The sequence below is a fragment of the Drosophila erecta genome, unplaced genomic scaffold (assembly GCF_003286155.1).
Source record: "Drosophila erecta strain 14021-0224.00,06,07 unplaced genomic scaffold, DereRS2 tig00000000-arrow-pilon, whole genome shotgun sequence".
Classification (NCBI taxonomy): domain Eukaryota; kingdom Metazoa; phylum Arthropoda; class Insecta; order Diptera; family Drosophilidae; genus Drosophila; species Drosophila erecta.
In genome coordinates, this window is record NW_020825194.1 from 3,119,656 (window position 1) to 3,144,975 (window position 25,320).

The 25,320-nt window shown below is 44.2% G+C and overlaps 2 protein-coding genes across 7 annotated transcripts in view; one reads left to right on the forward strand and one right to left on the reverse strand.

The window, feature by feature from the left end:
* LOC6556297 lies at positions 1-24,434 on the forward strand. 6 transcript variants are annotated; one of them, XM_026983684.1, is made up of 8 exons: positions 1-131; positions 12,055-12,793; positions 16,872-17,024; positions 17,903-18,043; positions 18,137-18,251; positions 18,906-19,102; positions 20,210-20,725; positions 21,625-21,705. In XM_026983684.1, the coding sequence occupies exons 2-7, from the start codon at positions 12,229-12,231 to the stop codon at positions 20,602-20,604; spliced, it is 1,566 nt and encodes a 521-aa protein (XP_026839485.1). In that variant the 5' UTR covers positions 1-131; positions 12,055-12,228; the 3' UTR covers positions 20,605-20,725; positions 21,625-21,705. The 6 variants fall into 6 exon arrangements, with proteins under 6 accessions (XP_026839485.1, XP_026839487.1, XP_026839488.1 ...); XM_026983686.1 differs by having other exon boundaries at positions 18,906-19,093; XM_026983685.1 differs by lacking the exon at positions 1-131 and adding an exon at positions 6,273-6,349.
* Positions 24,103-25,320, reverse strand: part of LOC6554959 (probable multidrug resistance-associated protein lethal(2)03659) — a 7,688-nt gene continuing 6,470 nt past the window's right edge. The window contains exon 6 of the mRNA XM_001981343.3: positions 24,103-24,801. Coding sequence (XP_001981379.1) covers positions 24,477-24,801 — 325 coding nt within the window. The 3' untranslated portion in view covers positions 24,103-24,476. The remainder of the gene's footprint in view (positions 24,802-25,320) is intronic.

The window sequence follows — 25,320 nt, forward strand, 5'->3', positions numbered from 1 at the left end:
GAAATTCAGTTCAGAACGTGGTCAGACGTCGAAGCGCGTGGTCGTGGAATTTTCCGAGAAAATCCTGGGGGAAAACAAACAGTGCGAGGCAGCAGCAGCAACAACAACCACTATCTAGAGCAGAGGAAATTGTGAGCAATTTGTATTTTAGTAGTATATTTCTTTACGCGCGTGAGTGTGTGTGTGTGTGTGCGAGAGTGAATGAGTGAGTGTGTGCAAGTGTGTAAGTGTGTGACTGTGTGATGAACCGAACAGCGTGCAACAAGAATAAAAAGAATGCCAAAAAGTGCCAAACACAAACAAAAAACAAGATGAAAACAGAAAAAAATACATAAACGGCAAGCAAATATTTTTCTGCTTGAGCAGGGCAAAGAAAAGCACAAACTGCAGCGTATCCATGCCCTAAAAAAAAAAGAAAAAATGAAAAAAGAGAAAACAGTGAAAAGCAATCAAAGTAATAAACGAATTGAGGGAATGGCGAGCCGAACTGAAAGCAAATCAAAAAAATCAATGCCCTTTCTGCGGAATTATACGTTGCGTATACGTGATATGTACCGCGCCAGCCAAGTCAAATAATAATAAAGGAAATTCTCACGTGACGCATAAAAAAACCAACTCACACACACAGCAACAACAACAGTAACACGGCATGCCCATCAAACACACGCACACAGCGGCAACTTACTACCTGGGACACAAATTGAAGTTGGCGAAACATATTTGCGCAGCAATGTTGCTACACGGCGCGAAAACCAGCTGCAGTAGTTTCAAATTGTGTATGAAATGGTTGTACATGCAGTGCATAAGCAGAAAAGAGTCGAACCCAATCCAAATCTACACAAGATATAGATATTTGAAGGCAAGTGGTAGTACTGCCTAAAAGTAGGCAACGGAATATTTCAATCGGGAAATGCAACTGGGAGCTGTATAAAAACCATATTAGTATGGACGATTTGTGTGAAATAGCTTGTTGCCTTGATGAAATACCTGTTTTGAGCCGAAGCACACAAAATCGCCTCTATTTTGCTCATATTTTCTGGCAAAGAGTGCCACTTTTCTCCGCCTGCACTGGCAGGCACATGATTATGATGAGCTCGTCTTGCAAACTGGTTTCTGTTTGGGGCTCGTGGCTCGTGGCTCGCAAATGACAACAGCTGGATGGCCGAGTGGGTGGCGCAAGATTGCCTTTTGCCGCATTTGTTGCCGCTATTTTGCATACATTGAATTTAATGAACTGCCGTGTGCGGTGTGTTGGATTTGCTTTTAATAATTTAGGCCGCGCGCGGACTAAATGGCGCTTTTAAAGTGTGAGCCGTCAGGCGACCCCAATATGGGCGACAAGCGGGCGAGATGAGGCGCAAATAAAAAACATACAAAAAATAAAAAAAAAAAATATGAAAAAGGGCAGGGAAAACACGAACCATTTAATGCCCCTTCGCACCCTGGTTGCGCCTGTATGGGTACGGTGCGCGCTGGTGTGTGTGCAACCCCAAGTCGGAAGGGCAGACACACTAACACACTTCAGCCGGAGGACTACGTCATCCTGGCCCAGAAGCTTTGGGACCAGCAGCCCAGCCAAACCAATGCGAACCGAACCCAACCAAACCAAACCAAAGCGAACTTCGCTGGGAGCCCAACTTTCCCCCGGCGTCGCCACATTTTCGCATTCACAATCACATCGCGTGGCACATCCATAGGCGTAAGGATACGGCATAGGCACACCAGCACACCAGCACACTCGCCCTTTTACACACACACACACACACACGCACAGAGCTTGGCGAGTGTGCACATGCACAGTAGGGTGAAGTTATAAGGACTCGAGCTGCGCTGCTCCTGCTTCGTATCGATTCCGGCTAACACAGACTTTGCGGCAGTTGCCGTCGCACACACTCGAAGAAAAAGGGGCTACTCAGATCTGGAACAAGGCAACTCCATTTTAAACGTTTTTCCGACTTGGTAGAGTCCACAAAGGTCCTTAAATTGCTCATTAGATTGAAGCACATGTGTAAAGCTTTAAGGAAATCAGTCTTATCTATTACCTACTTCAAGATCCTTAACTGGAAACGTTTCCAGATATTCTGTTTCCATATCATTCGCGTTAAGATCTCACTTCTTTCAGTGAAGACCCAGCCATTGCAGTTGCAGTTACTTCGCTACTTGCTGCACTGCAATCTGCATGCGGCATGACATCGCGCAGCCGAGGGATCTCAAGGATATGGGGGGCAGGCAGGGGGCGTGGTCGATGGAGACGTCATCAATTTCCAACCAGCCTATAAATACAACCAAAGTATATGGCACAATGTGATGCCTTTGGGCCGGCGGCAAAGTGTTGCAGTAAATTTCGAGGGGATCCGACTGCCGGCATGACCCTTGACCTTCGACTTGCACCATGTGGCATGCCCGCTTATGCTTCGATTTGCCGCCCCACAGACCACGCCCCCCATACCCTCTCCGCTCTTCAGGCAACTGCAAAATCATTTGCCATCGAAATCGCATGTCGACCGGCAGAAATAAAACTGAAAAAGCCAATAAGCAGAGAAGACAAGCCGTACAGCAAACCGAAAACCCAACCAGAAATCCTTGTCGCACAGTTTGCGTTTATAATTTATATACGACGTTCCCGTACGAGGAGGCTTCTCTTGTTTTAGTTGCGCATTCGTCCTTGTCCCGGCCAAGTATCCGTAACCAAGGCGGACTCGGAATCCAAAGCCCATGGATGGAGGAGGCCTTTAAGTGCGCCCGCTGGCATTTGGGGCTCCTCCCGTTTAGCTCGAGGAGCTGCCCGTTTTATGGCTATTAAAATATGCATTTAAATACACACCATGGTGTGCCATTTACCACACAAGTCATATAAGCCATATACCATATAATCTTCGATGCGGCCTGCGTCTGTCTCCGGTTTTCGCTCATTCGGGGCTCCTTAGCTCCTTAGCTCCTTAGAGTATGAGCTCCTCTGGGGCGCTGTTGAAAATTGAAATTGCGCGCTTATTTATGGAGAAATGGCGGGGACGCTGGCGTTGATTGCCGTAACGCCCCATTGCCTGGTACATGACTATAATAATGATTGCCATTTTTATAGGCCAGCAGCACCGGCGCTGCGAAGATAAATTGTTTGGCTGCTTGGAAAATCGTTTCGCTTCGACATTTGAATCCTTTCGCTGCAAACTTTCGGCTTGATTTTCCCCAGCCAAACGGCTGCTGTGGTGGGTCAGCATGAATGCCAATGAAGAGCGCCGCTCTACACGGCGTATACTTAATTTTTCAGTGGCCCATACTGCTAGTGCTTTCGAGCGCTGACAGCACCTCCCATAGGCGCGGTTTGCTTAATTGCACTAATTAATTTGGCTGAGGTGAGTCTGTCCTTTAAGTAGCTTGAGCATAACTAAATGCCGCATCTCTGGGGCTTTCGGCGTGTGTATCCACCACCTCCAGGTTAAATAATACAATTGCCGGCACTCGACTGGCCCCGTTTTGCTGATGACACAGAACCGAGGAGTTCAGGAGTCCTCATTATCGTGCCCCCGACATAAGTACAACATACATCGTTTATATGTGCGGCAGCACGTGTGGCATATTAAGCAAACTGTGCAAACAGTCGTTGGCACATTAACCATGTCATGGCAAGTGCATATGCCAGTCTATCACCGCCGACACTTGGCTTTCCAAGTAGCGAAGTGAATTATCCATATTTCATGGCTATATTATATTGTTCAAAGCAACTATTTCGCTGAGTGCATGCCAGCCTGTTCTATTTATAGCACACAAATGGCACATATTATATTATACTTTTGGTGCGTGATCAATGGAGTGCGCGTTGCAGGCATTATAATGACCAATGGCCATCGAATGCCACTCGATTAGCAGCACTTCACGCCGCTCTAAATGGATTCCGGAGCTTATGGATTCCCATGGCTAGGCCCGGGAAAATCGCATTTTCCTTCCGCACTGCTGGCTATATGTGCCACTCGCCTAAGCTCCGCTTTTCGCACGTGGCATGCACACGACGCAGAGGTTAAATATTGCAGCACTTTCATGCGATTCCTGGAGGCGCCTCCCATCCGATCCCATCCACATCCACTTCCGCAGTTGCATCCGGCGAGCGACGGCAAAAAGCGGAAGATTTGCATGGCGAGAACAGAAATCGATGGGTATTATTGGGCATATCCAGATAATGCTCTCATCGCCTTTGATAACTTTGAAAACTTGTGTTATGTTGCAAATGCCATCCTTTAAGGCACACCAATATGTCCCTTAAATCCATGAAGGTAGCAACAGCGAGAGGCAACGAAAGAAGTATGTTTTGGTACAATACATTCCTTGAAATATTTATGGCTTTCAGTGGGTAGCTCGGAACGCAAGGTTCAGCCCTGAATATAGCCATTTGCAGCGCTGTCTAGCTGGCAATAATTTGCAACATTCATCGTCAGTTCGACACGGAAAAGTGCACTGGATTCGGACTGGGAATTTCACTGCGAGTGGCGAATGCGACTCCGGATGCATTGTTGATGGCCTGCCGCATGGCAGCGAATTTAATGGCGAAAATTTCTATTGTTTGGGGAAATTGTTCTTAAATTGCGCCGCAAATCAACGCCAGAATAAAAGCGGCGCGCAGTAGATCGAACACAGGGCGATATCCGCTTTGAATTTCCCCCAGACAAAAGGGAAGCAGTTGAATCAGAAATACTTGTATATCGCCATGGGTGTGTGACATGCTGACATATCTGATTTTGTACAATCACCCGCTGAACGCCTCGTTGCGTGCATTAGAAACTCATTAACCGGGCTCGTATTCGGCTCGCATTTGGCTGGCTGCACACGGGGCGTATGGGTGATATTGCACACAATCGTTATGTGGCACTTGCACTTAGAAATGTATATGACAGCTGCAAGCTGTGCAAAGTCAAGCCATTTATTTATAATGTGTCAGGCGGCAAAGGTTAAAAGTTGCCCATCGACTGCCATCAACTCCGCTCAACTGCTGGGCATCAATTGCAATGGCAACTCGATGGAAATCCGTTTACATTGAACTCGCCCCCACTTCCTTTTCCTGCCCCTGCCCCTGCTCCTCCGCCCCTTGCCACCCCTTTCTGCCAGCGGAAACGGAAATGCACAATGGCAAGAGGCAAGAGGCAAGCGCCGCCCGACGACGACAAAGGCCCGAGTTTATTTATTATCAAAGGGCATGGGACATGCATACATCCGCCTGCCAAGACGAGCTGCAAATCTTGGCCGGCTCTTTATGCGCCACTCGGTATGCCAGCGTTCAGCATTCAACATTTCAGTACTTAAGGCACGACCCTCGCGGGCTAATTGGGCGGCGGGGTGGCACAGAAGTTTCCAGGCCAGCTACCCGTTCTCAATGGAGTCAAAGGCTGGTTGCAGGAACCGCCGCTTGCCACGCCATGTTTCGTGATTTCCTTTGATTCAATGCGTTTGCTTTTGGGGGGCCGAACGCCGAAGGATGAAGTGGGCGGCTGGCACGAAGGAGGGGAGTGGGGCAAGGCACTGCCACCGCCACCACCACACGCCCCCTACAACGTGTACAACTCACGCCATTTCCGCTCGCCAGTCGCCTTCTGTTGGCGTCGTCGTCACAGTACACTGCTACAAACTACCCAGCTAAACTAACTGCACTAGTTGGAACGCTTGGTTAAAGCTGCTTCTGCAAGTGGAATAGCTTTCATTGGGGCTTAGGGACTTTAAAGACACCATCTTTGCTTGGACAATAATGAGCTTAGCTACTTTTCTCCCAAATCTGCTATCTTTTTGCCCCCAGTGTGACTCTGTAACCTTTGTTTGTTTGGTCGCTGGCAATACTTTATTGTATTTCGCATTTTTCGCCATTTATTTATTGCCCTTCACGTGGCAACCCGAAAAGGAAACAGGGCGCCTCCGCTGTCCCCGAATCCTGCGAAGCCTCCAACTGCCTCGAAGCTCAACAGTTTCGCCTCGTTCCAGCGATCATAATTCATTCATATTTGGAATGGCATTCGTATATCCACTTAGTAATCCGGTCCTTGCCGCCGCCCAAAATGAAATGCGAACCCAAATTAATTCATAATGAGGCGCAGCGAAGCAACAGCAGCCAGGAATTTTCCTCGCTCGCTTTTCCATACCGCATACACTATGTATACACGGCGATGGGCAATTTGACAACATGCGATATTTAATTGAGTTTTAATATACGTTGCTCACACACACACACACACAACCGTTGCAGGGGACATTTGAAATATAAAACTAAATGTAACGTAATTTAGCCATGAATGCGATAAGCATTACTCACACTCGGTGGAAAAGTAAGCGCAGGTAAATGGATCGGATTTTCCGCGGCAAGAGAAATGGAGTGAGTCACGAATCAAATACATTTCTGTATTAATATACAAGCATGGTAATGGTTGTAATTCTATTTCGGAGCGTGTAATTTAGTTTTAAATTTAATTCGAATTCGTAGCGAAGCAAACAAGTTTTTAATAGAAATAGGTGGACACTTTTCATTATTTTCCGTTTCTGTGCCCCACCTTTGAGGTGAACTGGGGCCAAAGTCTCGAGGGGCGTGTCGCACAGAAGTGCATCCTCCTCGGAACTTGGACAGTGGGTGAGCTGGGGACAAAGGAATGGCATCCATCCAACGACCTGTAATCGACTCGAATCGATGTTCTTGCCCACTGATTGCTCAATCGCCCATTTCATTGGGGTTTAATTTTCGCAGGAAAATTCAGAGCGATTCCCCGCGGGTCGCCACGCACTCCCATTCAATTTGCCGCACTGAAATTTGCAAGAGTTGAGGGCAATCCAATTAGCAAATTTCATTGCTCTCAGCATTTTTACCTTCAGCGTCGTATTTTCATATCTGACGTTGCTTTAATTAATTCTGAAACCGAACTGCAAATTTCAATTCAATCACTGGCCCCAAATTGAGGTCTCGCATTGATTTAATTATGGAGACTTGAGAAGGACTGGTTTCAATTTGTGGCTAAATCCCAAGGTGCCTAGTTTATATCCTAATCGTGTGATTAAACCCGAGCATATTCAAACTGAGCTCTGGTTTTCAGCTGTGGCATTTTTATTGATGATGAATGCATTGTGCTTAATCGATTCGAGTTCATTTCGGACATTGAGATATGGATTTAATCACCGAATTGTAGCCGCCAGCTGGATTTATTTTCGCCGCTGCCAGTGTGTGTGGATCAAACAAAATGAGAGCAGATTCTATTAGTTTTGCGGAATCTTGGGGCCATTCGATGCCGCATTGAGGCGCCTCCATTGTGTGGGTGTCTTGCTGGCTGGCCAAGAGCAATGGTGCGGTTATTCGTCTTCGTCCTTTTGGTCCTTCGGTCCTTTGGTGCCTTGGTGCTTGGTCCTTTGTGCGAGTCACTGCCTCTCTTGGTGTCTGTGGTCGTGTGCCAAATGCCAAGCCATTTGTTCCGAGCACATAAATCTTGGCGAATAATTGCTGTAATGGCACGCATTCGCAAAGATTCTGGCCTCAATCGATGGGGGGCCGCTTTAAATATGCGAAACGAACTGCATTTTGGCTCTGCTCTTCGGATTTCCCACTTAGATTGCTTCCATCAGCAATCAATAAAATTTAGCATGCAAGTACAGTGATGCTTCTACGGCGCAGACATTTAACGTTCGGAAGGCAGTTGAAGTAATCAATTTAAGCCAATATTTCCTCAGAGCTTTTCCAACGCCCGCTGGTTTCCAATATTTGTGTTTTTCCATGTTTACATGGCCTCAGTGACACATTTTCATGTGCCAATTAATGAGCACCTGTCGTTTTCTCATTATGAAAATTAAAGTTGGGTCAGAAATAACATATGTAGGTGTCCATTTAATTTGAAGCGGAATTGTAACGAATTATGTATTCATTGTAATTGTGTTGTTACGTATTCATTAGTATTGTAACACAATGTGTTTTTATTCATATATTTGTGTTCTGCATACAAAGGATAATTTTCTTTCTCTCTTTAAATTGGTAATCTGCCCATTAAAACTGAAATTTTCATCAGAAAATGAAATGGCATACCTTATTAAACTCGTACATCAATTTAAAAACATTTCCATGCCCTTACAAAAAATGCAACATTTTACAAAAATTGAAAAAATCAAAATTACCCTTAGCTGTAAAAAAAATTGCTCAAAAACCCCATAAATAATAGGTATTTTGGTCCTAAAAATGAAAATATTGATCTGAAACTGAAACGGAATACTTTAATAAATTACTTATGCTATTTATAAAATAATTGCAATCAAAAATTAAAAAAAAAAATTTTGCCGTTTTTTTCGAATTTTTGTGATGTAACCCCTTGCCAAAAATGCAAAAATTGACCAAAATTCGAAAATTTCAAATTCACCCAGAAAGTGTTTATTATAGTTAGTATAGACATTTAATTGTAAAAATATGTGTGCTTTATGATTGTAAGTCACATTTTGGCCAACTTAGAGCTCAAAAACCCCTTAGGAAAGAGGTGTTTTGGTCATAAAAATGGAAATATTCATCGGAAAGTGCAGTGGAATACTTTAATGAACTTCTAAAAACATCTATAAAACAATTGCATTCAAAATTGAAATAAAAAAATTTCGACGATTTTTTCGAATTTTTGTGATGTAACCCCTTACCAAAAATGCAAAAATTGACCAAAATTCGAAAATTTCAAATTCACCCAGAAAGTGTTTCTTATAGTTAGTATAGACCTTAAATTGTAAAAATATGTGTGCTTTATGATTGTAAGTCACATTTTGGCCAACTTAGAGCTCAAAAACCCCTTAGGAAAGAGGTGTTTTGGTCATAAAAATGGAAATATTCATCGGAAAGTGACGTGGAATGCTTTAATGAACTTCTAAAAACATCTATAAAACAATTGCATTCAAAATTGAAATAAAAAAATTTCGACGATTTTTTCGAATTTTTGTGATGTGACCCCTTACCAAAAATGCAAAAATTGACCAAAATTCGAAAATTTCAAATTCACCCAAAAAGTGTTAAATATCGTTAATTTGGACTCCCAGTTGTTGAAGATAGTACGTTTTGTGGTTGTGGGATGCAATTTGGACAAGTTAAAGCCATTATCCTCACAGAAGAAGCGGTTTTTTGGCCAAAATTCGCAGTTCCTTTTAATTGGTGAGCCCAGTTAAGGGAGTTCCCCTGTTTCTGTATCGGCATTTCATCTGTATCTGTATCTGAATCTAAATGTAGTATCTATCCGGCTGGCGCTTAGCCAGGGTGCGTTCCGTTTTGGCGGCGTCTCTGGAGCTCAAGCCCACTTGGACTGGCGCTGTTTGCCCTCGTTCCGACGGCTTTTCCATGTGGAAGGACCTATTGTTTGGCTTAGCCATGTTTGGCTATGCATTGTTGGTACTGCAAATACTCGAACAACACACACGCGCGTACACACACACGCACACGTGTGTCCTTAGCCATTGTTTGCTGAATTTATTGCACGAATTTCTGAATTGGCTCTCAGCGACTGTTTGTAGTTTTATTTTCTTACTTTTACGCCCCGGGCGCGTGTCCTTGAGCCTTACGCTAAAACAATGGGTGATTCCGGCGCAAAAGTATTTATTGAACCAGACGCCATATATCCTGGAGCCCAGTTGATGGGTCAGCCGACCACCTGGCTTATGGTTTATGCTTGTGTCATGTTAATTAGCACGATCTCCGCCTGATTAGGGTTATCTCGTTTACTGCGTTGCGCATACGCCACGTTGCCGCGTGCGAAAATATGCGGTACAGCCGGCGGCACAACAAATACGGCCCACGTGCTACAGTGGATTCATAGTTTGAATGAAACTCAGACTGTGTGGATATTTCTGTCTATTTAATTTTGAGTACTGGTACCCAAAAGAGTGGTGCCTACTTTAATTGCCATTTAAATACGACGAAGTAAGAAACTTAATTTACCTTCTTAGTGGGAAAATGAGTAATCCGTCTTTACGAGTACAGTGAACTGTGTGTAATTGCCAACGACAAAAGCCCAGCAAACAAAGGCGACGCGTGAACAAAGAAGTGCCATGGAATGAACTCCAATTTGACTTCATTACACCAGTAATTAGCAATTAGTGAGCAAATTGTGTTCTCTGCCGCGTATGAACTTGCCGGATAGCCGTGCTCGATTAGTGAACTTTCACTGTACCCGCAAAGTTGGGACGACATCCGTTGTGGCAGATGCTGTTGTAGTTGTTGTTGTTGCTGATGCTGTGATACCATGGTTGTAATTTCCCTGTTCGTGGCTGCCTTTCATGTGTCAGGCATTTGTCCCATCAACATCAACATCACCACACCAAACCCATCCTTTTAAGCCGCCAGGAGCCGCGTTGTCGCAATTTGGGGAGCCTGAAGGCAGTCACATGGAATATATTGCGTATACGCCGTGTAATGAATACTCATCGTCCAATTGACAACCCATGAATTTATGAAAAACGAAAACAATTCCTCGTTTTGCGTGTGGGGATCGAGCAGATAGGTTGGCATAAATATGCAACATGTTTCCCGTACATCATTCGCGCACCAGTGACTCACGCGTTTACGAGTTTCTCCTCGCTCGTAACTGAGAAGGCCCAAAACAAGGCTTAAACCGATGAATTTGTGCCACATACTCGCTGCGAGTGAGCATAAATTACAGCCGAATGGGGATTTGCAGTGTCTGCCAGGCTGGAAAGTCCTGGCAACGTCTCTCTGTCTCTGGGAGCCAAAAGCATTTATTTTGAAATCAGCACCAAAGCCGGCTCCTCTGGCCTGTAACCAAGGCCCAAAACAAAGGCATTTGCCTGTCAAGAACTGCTCATAGGAGTGTATGTTACCAAAAAGCATTTGCGATTAGCCTTTAACGAGTATTTTTGGCAAATCTTTATAAATAGAACTTTCGTGCGTATCGCAGGCCCAGGTTTTTCCATTTGCGCTAAAGGCATCGCCATGCGGCTTACAGGCTGTATATATTAAAGGCTTAAATCTGCACAACAATGCACTACTTCAACCACAACCCTGATCTCATATACATACACGTCTACAACGCATATAAATGGCCTCAGACAAAAGACTTTCCTTGCCAAGGACCATTTGTACGCAGACAAATTTCTAAAAATACTTGCGGCTGACACTCTTTTGACAAACCTTTATAAATAGATGTGTGGACACTTTAAGGCTTTCAAAGCAGACGAGCTTCGCTTAAAGCGGATGGTTATTAATGTATAGCAGTGTATACATTTAGGCCAACGTGTGGTTTAGCATGCAGGTTATTTGGACAGACTGCCGTACATTCTATTTGACCATCGATGTGGTTAAGTCCGCTTAGAAGTGCGTAGGCCGCAAAATGCTGATAACAATGGCTGCTTATACTTGCCGGAATAATTTAGTGCAAGCTTTTAAGCGAGCTCCTATTATTCCTCCCGCTTGATTGTTGTTAGTGCTGAAAAGCTGTGTTTAGCTTGGCCTATTTGACAAGCCCGGAGTGCATGTTTCAACCTGATATGCAGACGAATGCCACCTTTTGGCCACAAAACCCTGACATGGCCTATAATCGCTGACTAAACAAGCAGCACTTGTCGCCCAACATGCGTTGCATGTTTAAAATTCACAATTTATTTATCGCTCGGTCGTGTCCCGGGCAGCCGCAGCGAACACAAATCATGTCATGCAATTAAACAATATAACGGAAAATGGGTTTTAATTAAATTCGGTAATATTTTCGGTTCCACAATGGACTTACAACGGCCACATCCGCTCGCTGATGGAGACCATGGGTGCGCCTAATCCAATTAACTGTCATAGACACACAAATTGGCCGTCACTCAATCCGGCTTGCAGTGCCAAAAGGCCAAAACGCCCCTCACAGTTGTGACAGTTTTCGTCCTGGTCCTGGGTGGAGCCGACTATGTGTCAATTTCGGTTTCAGTTACAGACTTTTGGTGGCACTTTCGGAAATTGTTTCAACAACGGTTTGTAATTTCACACGCCGCAAAGTGATTAGCCTGGCTTTGTCCCCAGATTGAATCCCCCAGCCGAAACTACAACTAACCCCACACCATTTCATCCGCTTCTTCTTGCAGTGGCAGACTTTGATGTGAACCGGACACGAGGGCGAGCGCAGGAACAGACGGAAACAGAGCGAACAAACAGGGAAAACTAACCAAAAAGAACCAAAGGAGAGGGCCACGCCAATAGTGTGCAAATTAATATAGTCGAAGCAGCATGGATGAGGAGCACGACGACGATCGAATAATATGAGATTAGATGGGGCTCTAGAGCCCCGGCCCCGTCAAGGAGCTGCCACATTCAAGGGCCGCCAGCCCCTGAGGCGCGAGAGCCGCGAACCATGTGAGACGCAGCAACAGCAACAGCAGCAGCCAGCTGACGAAGACGACGAGGCCACAGACGCTGAGTGTTTGACCACCAACAGCAGCAAGAGGAGCAGCAACAATTGCAAAGCCAACTTGGTCTCCAATCCAAAGAGAACACCACCAGCAAAGTCCACGCCCACGCCCACGCCCACGCTCACGCCCAGAAAAACAACTGGCGGCAGAGGCAATAGCAGGCATACCATATTAATGGCGCCCAACGTGGGGCATCAGCGGAAGAGCCTTGGCCTGCGACTTCCGATGAAGCAGGGCGGCAGCCGGCGGAGAATGATGGGCGCGGAATGGGGCTGGGAGCGCCTTAACGGCCTGCTCCTGTGCCTGATTTCCGTTGTTGCCCTGCTGCCGCCGCTGACGCTCGGCGATGACGGCGATAATTTCTTTGCCGTGAATGCCTTTAGTGCGGGTCCGGAGACGACAACGCCAGAGTTCGGTAAGTAGACCAAGGCTTAGATAAGAATGCTGCGCCTGGGAGCGGGATTACCACTGGCTTAGCCCCATTTCAGTATGGAAATAGACCGTAATGGCGTCATCGAGGTGTCATATAATCATACATATGTACGTGGGGCTGCCTTGACAGTCTTTTGTTCATCTAACTGGCGGCAATTCCACCGCAATTGCATAAGTTCCACAGTGGCATTAAACTGGGAAAAGCTGTACAAGTACAACATTTTATTTCCTTCGTTATGAACTCTTGGGAATATACAGCCGTTCAGCCGTTCACAACACCAGACTTGGCAATTAAAACATATTTAAGTCAGCTTGATAAATTTACGTTTATAAATTATCTTCTGAGCCTGCAAATTTGGCTAGATATGATTGAAGAAATAACACACTTTATATAAAGTCCGTTGTGCTGCTCTATGCATATCTCATATTTGGCCTCAGTTTTTACCTTGGACGGACTTATTATCTTTTTAATAAACTCTCAAGTTTATTCCTGTCAGACAGGAATGCTTTATACAATTTCCTGGGCCATTCGCTCAAAAGCTTTTAAGCCACTGTGCTGGGACTCGTGCCTCGTACTCATCCCTTCTAGTTTTCTCATCCGAAACTTAAATGGCCTGTCTGCGATGTTCTAGTTGGAATGTGAAAAGTTTTCCATGTACTCGCATGGCTTTTTTTCCTAGGCGGCCTAATGATGGTGCCGAAATAAGCAAAGTTGGCTTTAATGGCTCGGCCCAGTTCGGTTAATTATAAATGCTGGCTCTGTTGCAGCTTTGGCTGTTTAATGTGGGCCCTCCACTCAGGTTGCTAACAAAAACCAAAAGATCGTTGGTCACCTTCTGGAATTCCTGTTCGCCTGGTAATTAAAAACCGAAAAATCTCACAATGTTGCCATTAAAATGTACATTTTTATGGCAAATTTTAGATTTATCTGTTTGAATTACCAAGCGACTATAATCAGCAGCGAGTTGCTACCGAAAACCAAACGATCGTTGGTCACCTTCTGGAATTCCTGTGCGCCTGGTAATTCAAACCGAAAAATCTCACAATTTTGCTGCAAAATGTAAATTTTTATGGCAAATTGTGGACTTTTCGGATTGAATTACCAGACGATCATAATCAGCAGCAGGTTGCTACCGAAGACAAAACGATCGTTGGTCACCATCTGGAATTCCTGTTCGCCTGGTAATTCAAACCGAAAAATCTCTCGATGTTGCATACAAAATGTAAATTTTTGTAGATTTTTCGGCTTGAATTACCAGGCGATCATAATCAGCAGCAGGTTGCTACCAGGTTGCTACCGAAAACCAAATGATCATTGGTCACCTTCTGGAATTCCTGTTCGCCTGGTAATTCAAACCGAAAAATCTCACAATTTTGCCTGCAAAATGTAAATTTTTATGGCAAATTGTGGACTTTTCGGATTGAATTACCAGGCGATCATAATCAGCAGCAGGTTGCTACCAGGTTGCTACCGAAAACCAAACGATCGTTGGTCACCATCTGGAATTCCTGTTCGCCTGGTAATTCAAACCGAAAAATCTCACAATTTTGCCTGCAAAATGTACATTTTTATGGCAAATTGTAGACTTTTCGGATTGAATTACCAGGCGATCATAATCAGCAGCAGGTTGCTACCGAAAACAAAACGATCGTTGGTCACCTTCTGGAATTCCTGTTCGCCTGGTAATTCAATCCGAAAAATCTCACAATTTTGCCTGCAAAATGTAAATTTTTATGGCAAATTGTAGACTTTTCGGATTGAATTACCAGGCGATCATAATCAGCAGCAGGTGGCTACCGAAAACCAAACAATCGTTGGTCACTTTCTGGAATTCCTGTTCGCCTGGTAATTCAAACCGAAAAATCTCACAATGTTGCATACAAAATGTACATTTTTATGGCAAATTGTAGACTTTTCGGATTGAATTACCAGGCGATCATAATCAGCAGCAGGTTGCTACCGAAAACAAAACGATCGTTGGTCACCATCTGGAATTCCTGTTCGCCTGGTAATTCAATCCGAAAAATCTCACAATTTTGCCTGCAAAATGTAAATTTTTATGGCAAATTTTAGATTTATCTGTTTGAATTACCAAGCGACTATAATCAGCAGCGAGTTGCTACCGAAAACCAAACAATCGTTTGTCACTTTCTGGAATTCCTGTTCGCCTGGTAATTCAAACCGAGAAATCTCACAATGTTGCATACAAAATGTACATTTTTATGGCAAATTTTAGATTTATCTGTTTGAATTACCAAGCGACTATAATCAGCAGCGAGTTGCTACCGAAAACCAAACGATCGTTGGTCACCTTCTGCAATTCGTGTTCGCCTGGTAATTAAAAACCGAAAAATCTCACAATGTTGCATACAAAATGTACATTTTTATGGCAAATTGTAGACTTTTCGGATTGAATTACCAGGCGATCATAATCAGCAGCAGGTTGCTACCGAAAACCAAACAATCGTTGGTCACTTTCTGGAATTCCTGTTCGCCTGGTAATTTAAAGCGAAAAATATCACAATTTTGCCCACAAAATATAAATTTTTAATGCAAATTGTAGATTTATCGGTTTGAATTACCAGGCGATCATAATCAGCAGCAGGTTGCTACCGAAATGTTGCATACAAAATGTACATTTTTATTGCAAATTTTAAATTTATCTGTTTGAATTCCCAAGTGATCATAATAAGTACCAGGTGGCTACCGAAAACCAACGATCGTTGGTCACCTTCTGGAATTCTAATTTTAGATTTATCGGTTTGAATTACCAAGCGATTATAATCAGCAGCATAATTTATAATTTTGCCTCACAAACTTTGTCAGCTTTGTGGACTGCTGATGCTGCGGCATCTGGGTTTCCCCTTGGCAGACTGCAAATACAGGGGACCGCGGGGTCCATTGATGTGGGGTCGGTCTTAATGCATAAGTAATACGCTGCAGATGGTATGGACAAAATCTCACCAGCTGTGCGACCCATTCAATGCTTATTACTGGGAAATACCACTGGGAATACGACCAAGTAAATGCTCATCACTAGTTCCTTTAAGGCATATTAAAATATGGATTTATATTTATACATTGCTTACTTAGTTACCTTTAATACATACCACTAATAGGAATACTATTTCCATTTGGGTATCCAGCTGTGCAGCAATCTGCAGTAGCCCGCCATCATTCGCATTAGCATTCATTTTCCGCAGCCCCTCGCAAACTAGAGCCCTATTCAAAGTCAGTGCATTTAAAAATAAACCGCTGGCAAATAGAGCTGGCTCCGAACCATAAAAAAGGACCCACTAATACCACTAATAGTGGCACATGGGCATGAACTGGAAAATGGCGCACCGCTTGTGCATGAGCAGCCATTTTGTTTTGTCTTTTCACTTCCGTTGGCTTAAATGTCGGCGCATCCGCTGCCTGATGGTCTTGGTTTTGGTCTTGGACTGGGCTGGGCTGGGCTTCCTCTTGGCTTCTGGGGCCGGTAATTATGGGACGTAGATGAGGAGTATCAACAGAAGCAGAGGTGTATGTGGAGTATGTGGCTCAACCTTTGGCTGAGATTTTGCAGAGAGCGGCGGGCGCGGAATCCCCGGAATACGTGGAGTTGCTCCCAAGAGCTTAATTAAGATGTGAAGGGCCGCAAACGCAACTCACTGCCGACTCGAGTGTTTTCATTCCATTCAAACTTAATGAAGGATTCCTAGCCGGGCGGCTCAAGTGCACCGTGAAATGCTCGGGGGAAAAAGCACACACACACGAAAAACAAAAAGGGAAAAACAAAAAAAAAAAAAAGTGTAAAAAGTGGAAATGAAATACCAACACACCAACACCTCGAAGGCTGCTAAAGAATTTACATTTTAATCTGCCCACAAGTCGTCGGGGGATTTGGAAAGCATTTCGCAGAAAGTTTGTTGTCAGCTTTTATTTTTTATTGATATGCACAGTGGCGAATCGAAAGTTTTCGCAGCGGTTTCATTACAAATTTTACGCCTGGGATTAGTCACATTGACGTCATGAAATATATACACATCTTACCCACATCCTTTTCATTCCATTTCAGATTATGCCAGCCGCGGGCAGAAGAAGTTCGGCGACAAGTGCGATAATACCCTGGAATGCGGCTTCCCCGGCTCCATCTGCGATCCTAAGAAGAAGTCCTGCCAGTGCACCGAGGATCTGCCCGTCACCAATCACTATGACAAATGTGGCAAAGGTAGGGTCATTACTGCCAGCCATTTTCCGAGCTGTCACCCTGCCAAGTTTTCATTAAAAAAGAGTCAGGAAAGTGAAAAACGCCCAGCTTGCTTTTCCTGATTGCAGGCCCAGAAAATGCAGGCCTTGTAAATTAAAATAGAAACTTGGCAGACGCATTAGGGGCTGCTGAGAAGTGCAACTAATGCACATTTCACATAATCACAATAGATGCGATACTATAAATTCAAATCGAACGGCGGACACTGCGAATGCGTATTTATGGCTGGGGATCGAACCCAAAGCCGCTGACAGCCGCAGATCTATTTTTATGGCCGTGACTCAATCGTAGTTCCCGGCCAAATATCTCCCGGCCATTGATCATCAACGTGGCTGACAGCCATCAGGTCTGTCAGAAGGCAAAAGTCTCCGGAGGCGACTCCTCCTTAAACGAGTATCTGCCCTCCGCATCGTGCCCTCCTTCGTGCTTGTTCCACGATAATATTTGTCACCGGAGTGGACGAAGTGGACGGAGTGGAAAGTCAATCCGCCCCAGCCATATCGCACTTCAATCAGCCCTTAAATCAATTCGCAAACAGCCGCGACAGCCGGGAAATATTTTTCCTGATATGGGCCATCGCCCGTTGCTGTGGGGCACTGAAAGAAACAAGGGGGTTAACTAGGGGGTTAGGCTCTTGCATATATCATAAATTCTACAATACTTACCTATACTTACCAATAGCTTTACTTCTTAAGGCCATTTGCTTAAGAGCTAGACATGACTTTATGAATTCTTTTTAGGCCTAAGCTAGTATACGTATTTTTTGCGACTGTATGTCGACCCTTTTGTCAGCTCAACTGATTCCGTTTGGTGTCCTTTCCGCTCCCCTGATCCTGCAGAGGCCGCCGTGAACGAGTCCTGCTTCTTCAACGAGCAGTGCGAGATGCGATACTTCCAGACGGAGTGCCGGGATGGACGCTGCATCTGCCGGTTCGAGATGTCGCCCATTTGGGGCAAGGACGGATCCGTGGAGTGCAAAGGTCGGTGGTCAAGGAGAGCGTAGACTTAAGCCGCCACTGCTTATGGTTAATGGGGCTGTGTTGTTTGTCCTTTTGCCAATCGGCTGTTTGCAGGGCGCCAGGATAAGAGGGGACCCGAGACCTACATCGACCCGGCCATGATTGGCGTGCTGGTAGGAATGGCATTGATGTTTGTTATTATTTGTGTCGTCCTGCGATTGTTTAGCCAGTGAGTAAATTGCAATGCAAACATCTCCATCTCCATCCCCCGCACCCACACCCGCACCCGCACCCACACACCCACCTCTACACCCACGCAAATAGTTTAAGCATTCAATCTGGGTCAACAGTCACACACCATTTGAGATATGGAATCGCTTGAGAGCACACATAATCAAGAAAGCCATTTCAAAATTAAAGTACATGAAAAGTACTTGACCAGTTCCAGAAAAACTAAATGTACTAGACAAATTTGAATATTTCAAGTGCGAATTTTCCTCTTTCCATTTAATAATTCCACCTAATGAACTTTTTATCGTCTTTCCCGCTTTCACTAGAAATAATAGCACCATTTATGGTGCAAATCAAAGAACCCTAAGTCTGCTTTCACTCAGTTCAACCATCTCATTCGCTGGCTTGTCAATAAACTGGGTCAATTGGCCTGTCGATGCTTTGATGGAGCTTCCCTAATTTGTGGCTGGCTGGCACCAATTAATTTCCAGTCTAATAAACAGCATTTCTGCATTAATTGCCATTAAGCTGGAGTAACCATGGCCCCCATATCCGTGCACCATTACACTCCCGCTTGCTCAGCCCGCATTTAGCGGATAATATTATCCGTGGATGCCGTGAAATGTGACTAATTCATGGCCGTAATTTGCAGAGCTCGCTGGCGTGAGAACCGGACCATCTTCAACACGCCCAATCCTCGCCTGATGAACGTCTCCCTGCTGCGGGACAGCAAGCTGCTCCACGGCCAGGAGCGCCGAGGGTCCAGGATGTCGGTGCGGGCGCCATCCCGGCAGCCCAGCATGGCCTCCCTGCGGCCCCACTCCCCCAATCCGTCGCTAGGTAAGACAGGTTTGTATTCCATGCCCCCCAGTCGATGGTCAGCACCTCCTCCAAACTCCAATCTCCAATCTCTGGTCTCTCGTCTCTCGCGGTTGCCTTTTTGGTTCTTCTCTTTTACCATTTCAACTTGCCATTTTTGTGTTCGTTCCGTTTGTTTTCGTCTCGACAACTTGCAGAACTTTCTTCTACAGCCAAAATACAGAACAGCAGGCAAACCCCTTAAACTTACTTATCCAATCAATCAATCAGTCAGTCAGTCAGCCAATTGACCAGTCAGTCACCAAACAATATACGTACAAAATCACCCAAATAAACTTAATTCACTGGGGTTGGGGATCAACGCGAAAAACGTGATGAGAGTTTGCAAGAAATCAGCAAATATATTGATATTGTATAACATAGAAGAGAGTGTGTAGCTATCAATGGTCTAGAGGTTTGAAGAAACATTTATTAAAGGTTTTTGGATAATGGGCTAGTCCTCCAAAGTTTAAAGGATCTGAATAAATCGGTAAACTTAGAATGCTCTGTAAACAAAATACAAAAAGTCAGAGGATAATAACTCTATCAACCATCTTAAACCATCTTTCTTTAACTGTTCCGATATGACATTGATTGGTACTTGTAAGACTCGAAGTTTCAGTTCTTCTAAAAGCAAATTAAATACCATTTTTACTTTGAAATGCAACTAGTGCGCTGGGTAGCATAGTGACCACCAACTGACCACCTTATCCTAAAGACTGGCAAACAGGAACAACAACTCTTCGGGGGCTCAATCAATTTGAGTGACAGTTTAAGAAGCGTATTACTCAACGCCACTGCCACTTGGGTGATAATTGTTGGTGTGCTAAGCCCGGCGGACAGTTGCTTGAAATTACATTTTTTGGGTTATTTATATTCCTGTTTGAGTTTGAGTTTGTGCCCCCACGAAACCGAAAACGCGAAACCACCTGAACCCACCCATTTAACCCACTGACTCGATGTCGCGTGCCCAACTGAAAGGCGAAATATTAAACGTATCCAACCGCTCATTCCCCCCCAAAAACAAACAAACAAACACGAACAACAACAAACCGAAACTGAAAACACAAATAAAACTGAAAACCAAAAACCAAAAAGGACGTATGATCCGTTCGAAGAGCAATACGCGGTCGAGTGACTCGCGGGTGAGCGATGTGTCCACCTGCTCGAGACTCCTGGAGCATCCGAGTGCCGCCAGCCAGCACAACCTGGTCCACAGCCACTTTCTGCCCTACGTGCCAACGACCACGGCCAGCACGGCTACGAATGCCACGAATGCCACCGCCACGTACGCTGCCTCGGCCACGCCCTCGCCCACGCCCACGCCTCCGCCCTCGGCGGGTCACCAGTTGCCAATGGCCCATGCCAACGCCACCAGCACCACGAACACCGCCATCTCCACCGCCACCGCCACAGCCACCACCACCACCACCACAACGTACGTGTGCCCGGCGGGCACAGCTCCAGCCTGTGGTCGGACCAACAAGTTCTAGGGTTCCGGAGCTCTAGACCGTCCCGCTGTACACATAGATACTCACGCATATCCGTGTGTGTCCGCTAAGGTATCACACCCAAACGCTAGAAACAAACGCATCCATATCAGGGTCCAAAGAGGTAGGCAGACCAGAAAGCAAACCACACTCACACCCAAGCAATTCCAGTATACCCTCTGCGTAGTGTACTCGTAAAGTTGATGTCTTGTCTAGCGAAAGTTGTGTCCAAACAGTTGTAAAAGTATACGTACACTGGGGGAAATTACGTCGGCTGCAGTCAGGAAAATTAGTCTAAATGGAGGACAGGCGTTTTTGTCATTCAATCAAATAGGTTCATCTGGTTGCCTGGCGTCTTTTCCCCCAGTGTACTCGTAGTCATTGTTCTCGTTGTTGTTCATGTTGGCTCGAAGTGTTGTTACCCTAGTCTTAATCTGTAGTCAAGAGTTGCGGTTAACCTGTATGTAAAACTACTACTGCTCCAACTTCCACCACTCCCTAGAAGACACCCACAGATACAAAAACAGACTCAGATGCAGACACCATGCGCTACAGATACAATGATAAACGATCGTAGATACTCGTACCAAACAAAACCTCATCGTATCTTTCTCTTTTTCCAACCAACTTATCCATGCAGCATCCCTCTTGAGTTCCGTTTCCGCTTTGGTTTCTTTCCTTTCTAGCACGGCTATCTATAGTTTCCTTAACTGGCTTCCTTGAGATATATCATTTTTACAGTACAGCATGCGATCGCACAAGTGTTTTCTCCTATAAGATCTAAAGAATAAGAAGCTATAGGAAAAACACCTTCGTTCGCGTGCTGTTTATAGCATATGCCACGTAGAACGAAGGACTCCTGCGAACTCGGAGTCGGGATCCCGTTGACCACATTGCTGTTGTTCTGTGATGCCAACGATAACTTCCCTTCAGCCGGTTATCCGTTATCCGAGTAGCGCGTAGCTGAGCCCGCAATCCCACAGATACTCATCCCATTCCTTTGCCTGGACATCTAACCCACAGGATCCCATTCGGAGTCACATGGCAGCAATGCATCCGCAGCCTCGGTGCGCTCCAACCGCAGCAACTCGGTGGCTCCCGGCAAGGTTGTCCACCACGAGCGCCACGGATCCGCCCATCGCCAGCACCACCCACATGGCCACCAGCCGAAGGAGCAGCCGCAGTCGCCGCAGTCGCAGGACCAGTCGCTGATCACCAACATCACCACGAATCCGGTGGCCGAGAGCGTTACCGTCGAGATCATCGAGCCGGGTCAGAAGTAGGAAGTATGGGCCCAGGATCGATTCTACTTGATCTAAAGTATGATGGCGTAGGCAGGAACTGGCTACTAACTGGCTAACTCTCTGACACACGAACACAGGACACGAAATGCAGCACAAACTATAGGAACATATAGTCACGGTATATGCACGCGATAATAAGGCGGCGCGCTCCCAAAAGGGGCGTGACCCCGGCTACCACACACACACACACACACACAAGAAATCGAATTACACATGAGGCCATTGTTCGACTCTTTTTGACAAAGACCATTTTTGCAATTAATGAAAATTTTTTAACCAAACCAATTATATACTTATTATATGAATATGGAGCGTGTAAGGAAGCACACACACACATACACCCAGAACAATGCTAAATGAATTACTTACACCGTAAAAAAATAATTGAAAAAAACCTTGCATAACAAATTCATACTACTCTTTTTTTCAACCAAAAAAAAACACAAAATACAAAATACAAAGAAACAAAAACGATGAAACCGATAAGGGAAACTTTACTAATTTAAATAACATATTGTAATGCAGTTATATAACTAAGCTTTGGGTTAAAGGCTTTAAGGATTAAAACACAGAATAGGAAAACAGAGAATTCACAGCGTAGGGAAACTAGAGCATGATCTCAATCGTAGTGTTCTTTAGCCAGCCATCGGAGGCACTGCATCGTGGCCAAAGGTGCGATTAATTGGCAAAAACCAAATGCAAACCGCTGATACAACGCCTTATCTATACTAATATTATAGATCCAATTGCCGCTCTAGCTCCCACATATGGATGTTATTACCCAGAGTCGATGACAAACCAAGTTGAAGAAATATTTAACAACCTCGGGACCATATTTTATAATCAAAATATGCGTTTCATTGCGAAGCACGCACGTACACCTTATCCTCGTTTCGGCATTAGCTTTTCGTTCCCGAACGGATCTAGGTTCGGATGGTAAAGGAGTACCTATACTTTATATCAACTAGCTGAGCAAATTTAAGGGAACACTCACACATGATATTAAGGATAACGACTATACAAGCTCGCCGAGAGTCCAAAATCTAAATTGACTTCCAGTTGACTGTATTGATTTCACGCCTGAGTTCAAACTTTTAAGCAACGTAGACTTTCTGCTGATTTACTCAGTTCAAAACTTACACCGCACATTGCAGATCGGGCCGAGGATTTTCGGGCAGTGCACTGGGCTAGCCGGAAGTAGGGGAAGATTTCCGGGTCTGTCCAATGCGTAGGCCGAATGGTAGGCTGCTGATCTCCAGATTATAGCCATAGTAGGAATAGAAATCGATATTGATAAGGTTTAGTTGTTGCCCCCCAAAAACAGACGATTCTCATTTGCTTTTGTGCTCAATCAAAGAAGCTTAACTGTGAGAATACCAAATGAATACAAGATACAAATAAACGTAGAGCGAACAAATCTTAAAGTTGCTTGAGAACTTCTAGCTAAACAATTACGATTAGAGTGACGAGGAGAAAACTTACGGAAAATACAAAAAAAAAAAACGAAAACAATTTTATTAAAGCATCGAATTTTTCTTAAAACAAAACGAGCAAACAAACAATCTTATTTCTAGGACAACCAAATCTAGTAACTTATTTACATTCTAAAGGGCGCATTCAGAAAACAATTTAGGCTTTGGAATTTGGGGAAGAATTTCAAGGTTTAACTTTGTTTTATCAACCGCAAGACACTTACATCTAAGCACCAAAGAACTAGAGTATATTACAACTAATTATAAAGAGAATACAAATAAATGAATCACTGATTTTTCTATTTACATCAAATATTGTTGAAGGCAGACTTTAAGCGAATTTTAAATAAGCTAAACCAATGGCGAGCGTATGAGGAGAATATTTTAAAACCAATTATATACATACATGAATATGCTTTATTTACTTTAATATTTACATTACTCGTATACACAACTACATCCAACTATATATGAACTTGTATTAAAGTTTCGTGGAAAACTGCTACCAAACCGAATGCGATAATTCATTTACACTCTACCAAGGAAAACAAAAATTTTATATAAGAAGCGAAATCGAAATCGAAATCTTGTAATAATGCTAATACTCGTATTATACATCTAGAAATCAAACGCCATTATCGCACATCTAAGCCATACAAATCGAAACTAAATCGAAAGTAATGAAGAGTCAACCTAAATCTTTAAGCCTAGAAGAGAAGCAACTTATAGAGTTCAACATTTCGATTTTCATGTGACTTGTAACTACAAAGAAACCAAAACCGAAACAAAAACAAAAACCAAAACCGAATCCAAAACCAAAAGGATACTAGAAAGGATCGTAGTTATAGAGAGCGAATCAAAGCCAGACAGTACGAGTAGCAAAATATAGACGATGGTAATGTAATCTTAACCTACAAGACAAATTGCTTTTTCAAATTCCAGAAGGCAAACGATCGAGTATATTATGAACTACATATAAAGTATATACATATATAACTATATTTAAAGATCAGTTCACTATAATAAAGTCTATATTACCATACCTAACGAACGAAAACCACTCCACCCTGGTGTACCAATTGATTCCCCCAGCAGTCTTTCACAGCGTCGTCCCCTTGTAGCCCAGATCCAGCACGGATCCCTGGTCCTCCGACTTCCTGCCCAGCACCCTCTTCCGGTAGCTCTGCTCCGCCAGGTGGCGCAGGTGCTGCGCCGTTCCCACGCCCGTCTTCTCCACAAAGCGGTGCAGGTAGCCGTGCCGGTTGTGCAGCAGTTCGTGCGGATGCCCCAGCTCCACCACCCGACCCATGTCCACCACCATCACCCGGTCGTTGTCCATCACGGTGTGCAGCCGGTGGGCGATGGTCAGCACGGTGCAGTGGGCGAACTTGGTGTGGATCGCCTCCTGGATGAGATTGTCGGTCCTGCAGGGGATAAATAGGAACGTAAAACAAGATAGAATACTATAGTCGAGTTCCCCGACTATCAGATACCCGTTACTAAAGCTAATGGAAGTGCAAACAAAAAATTTCAAAAAATCCAGATTTTTAGAGAATTGAGGCAGAAACATTTAGAGGTATGCCACTTCAAAATCCGATTAAGATCAGTTGAGTTATGGAGTATAGAACTTCAGCCTTCGGCTATTTTTGAATTTCTACAACATAATATATCAGAAAAATTACAAAAAAATCAAAAAAAAATAAATTTCTAAATTTGAATGCAGATTTTTAGAGAATTGCGCCAGAAACATTTAGAGGTATGCCACTTCAAAATCCGATTAAGATCAGTTGAGTTATGGAGTCTTGAACTTCAGCCTTCGGCCATTTTTGAACTTTTTTGAATTTCTACAATAATACATCAGAAAAATTACAAAAAAATCAAAAAAAAATAAATTTCTAAATTTTAATGCAGATTTTTAGAGAATTGCTTTACAAACATTTAGA

Excerpts from the sequence above, each read along its gene's own strand:
- LOC6556297 (XM_026983684.1), top strand. The coding sequence starts at position 12,229 with ATGAGATTAGATGGGGCTCTAGAGCCCCGGCCCCGTCAAGGAGCTGCC. Across the intron at positions 18,044-18,136 it reads CGGATCCGTGGAGTGCAAAG|GGCGCCAGGATAAGAGGGGA; the intron begins GTCGGTGGTCAA and ends GGCTGTTTGCAG. Across the intron at positions 18,252-18,905 it reads GTCCTGCGATTGTTTAGCCA|AGCTCGCTGGCGTGAGAACC; the intron begins GTGAGTAAATTG and ends CGTAATTTGCAG.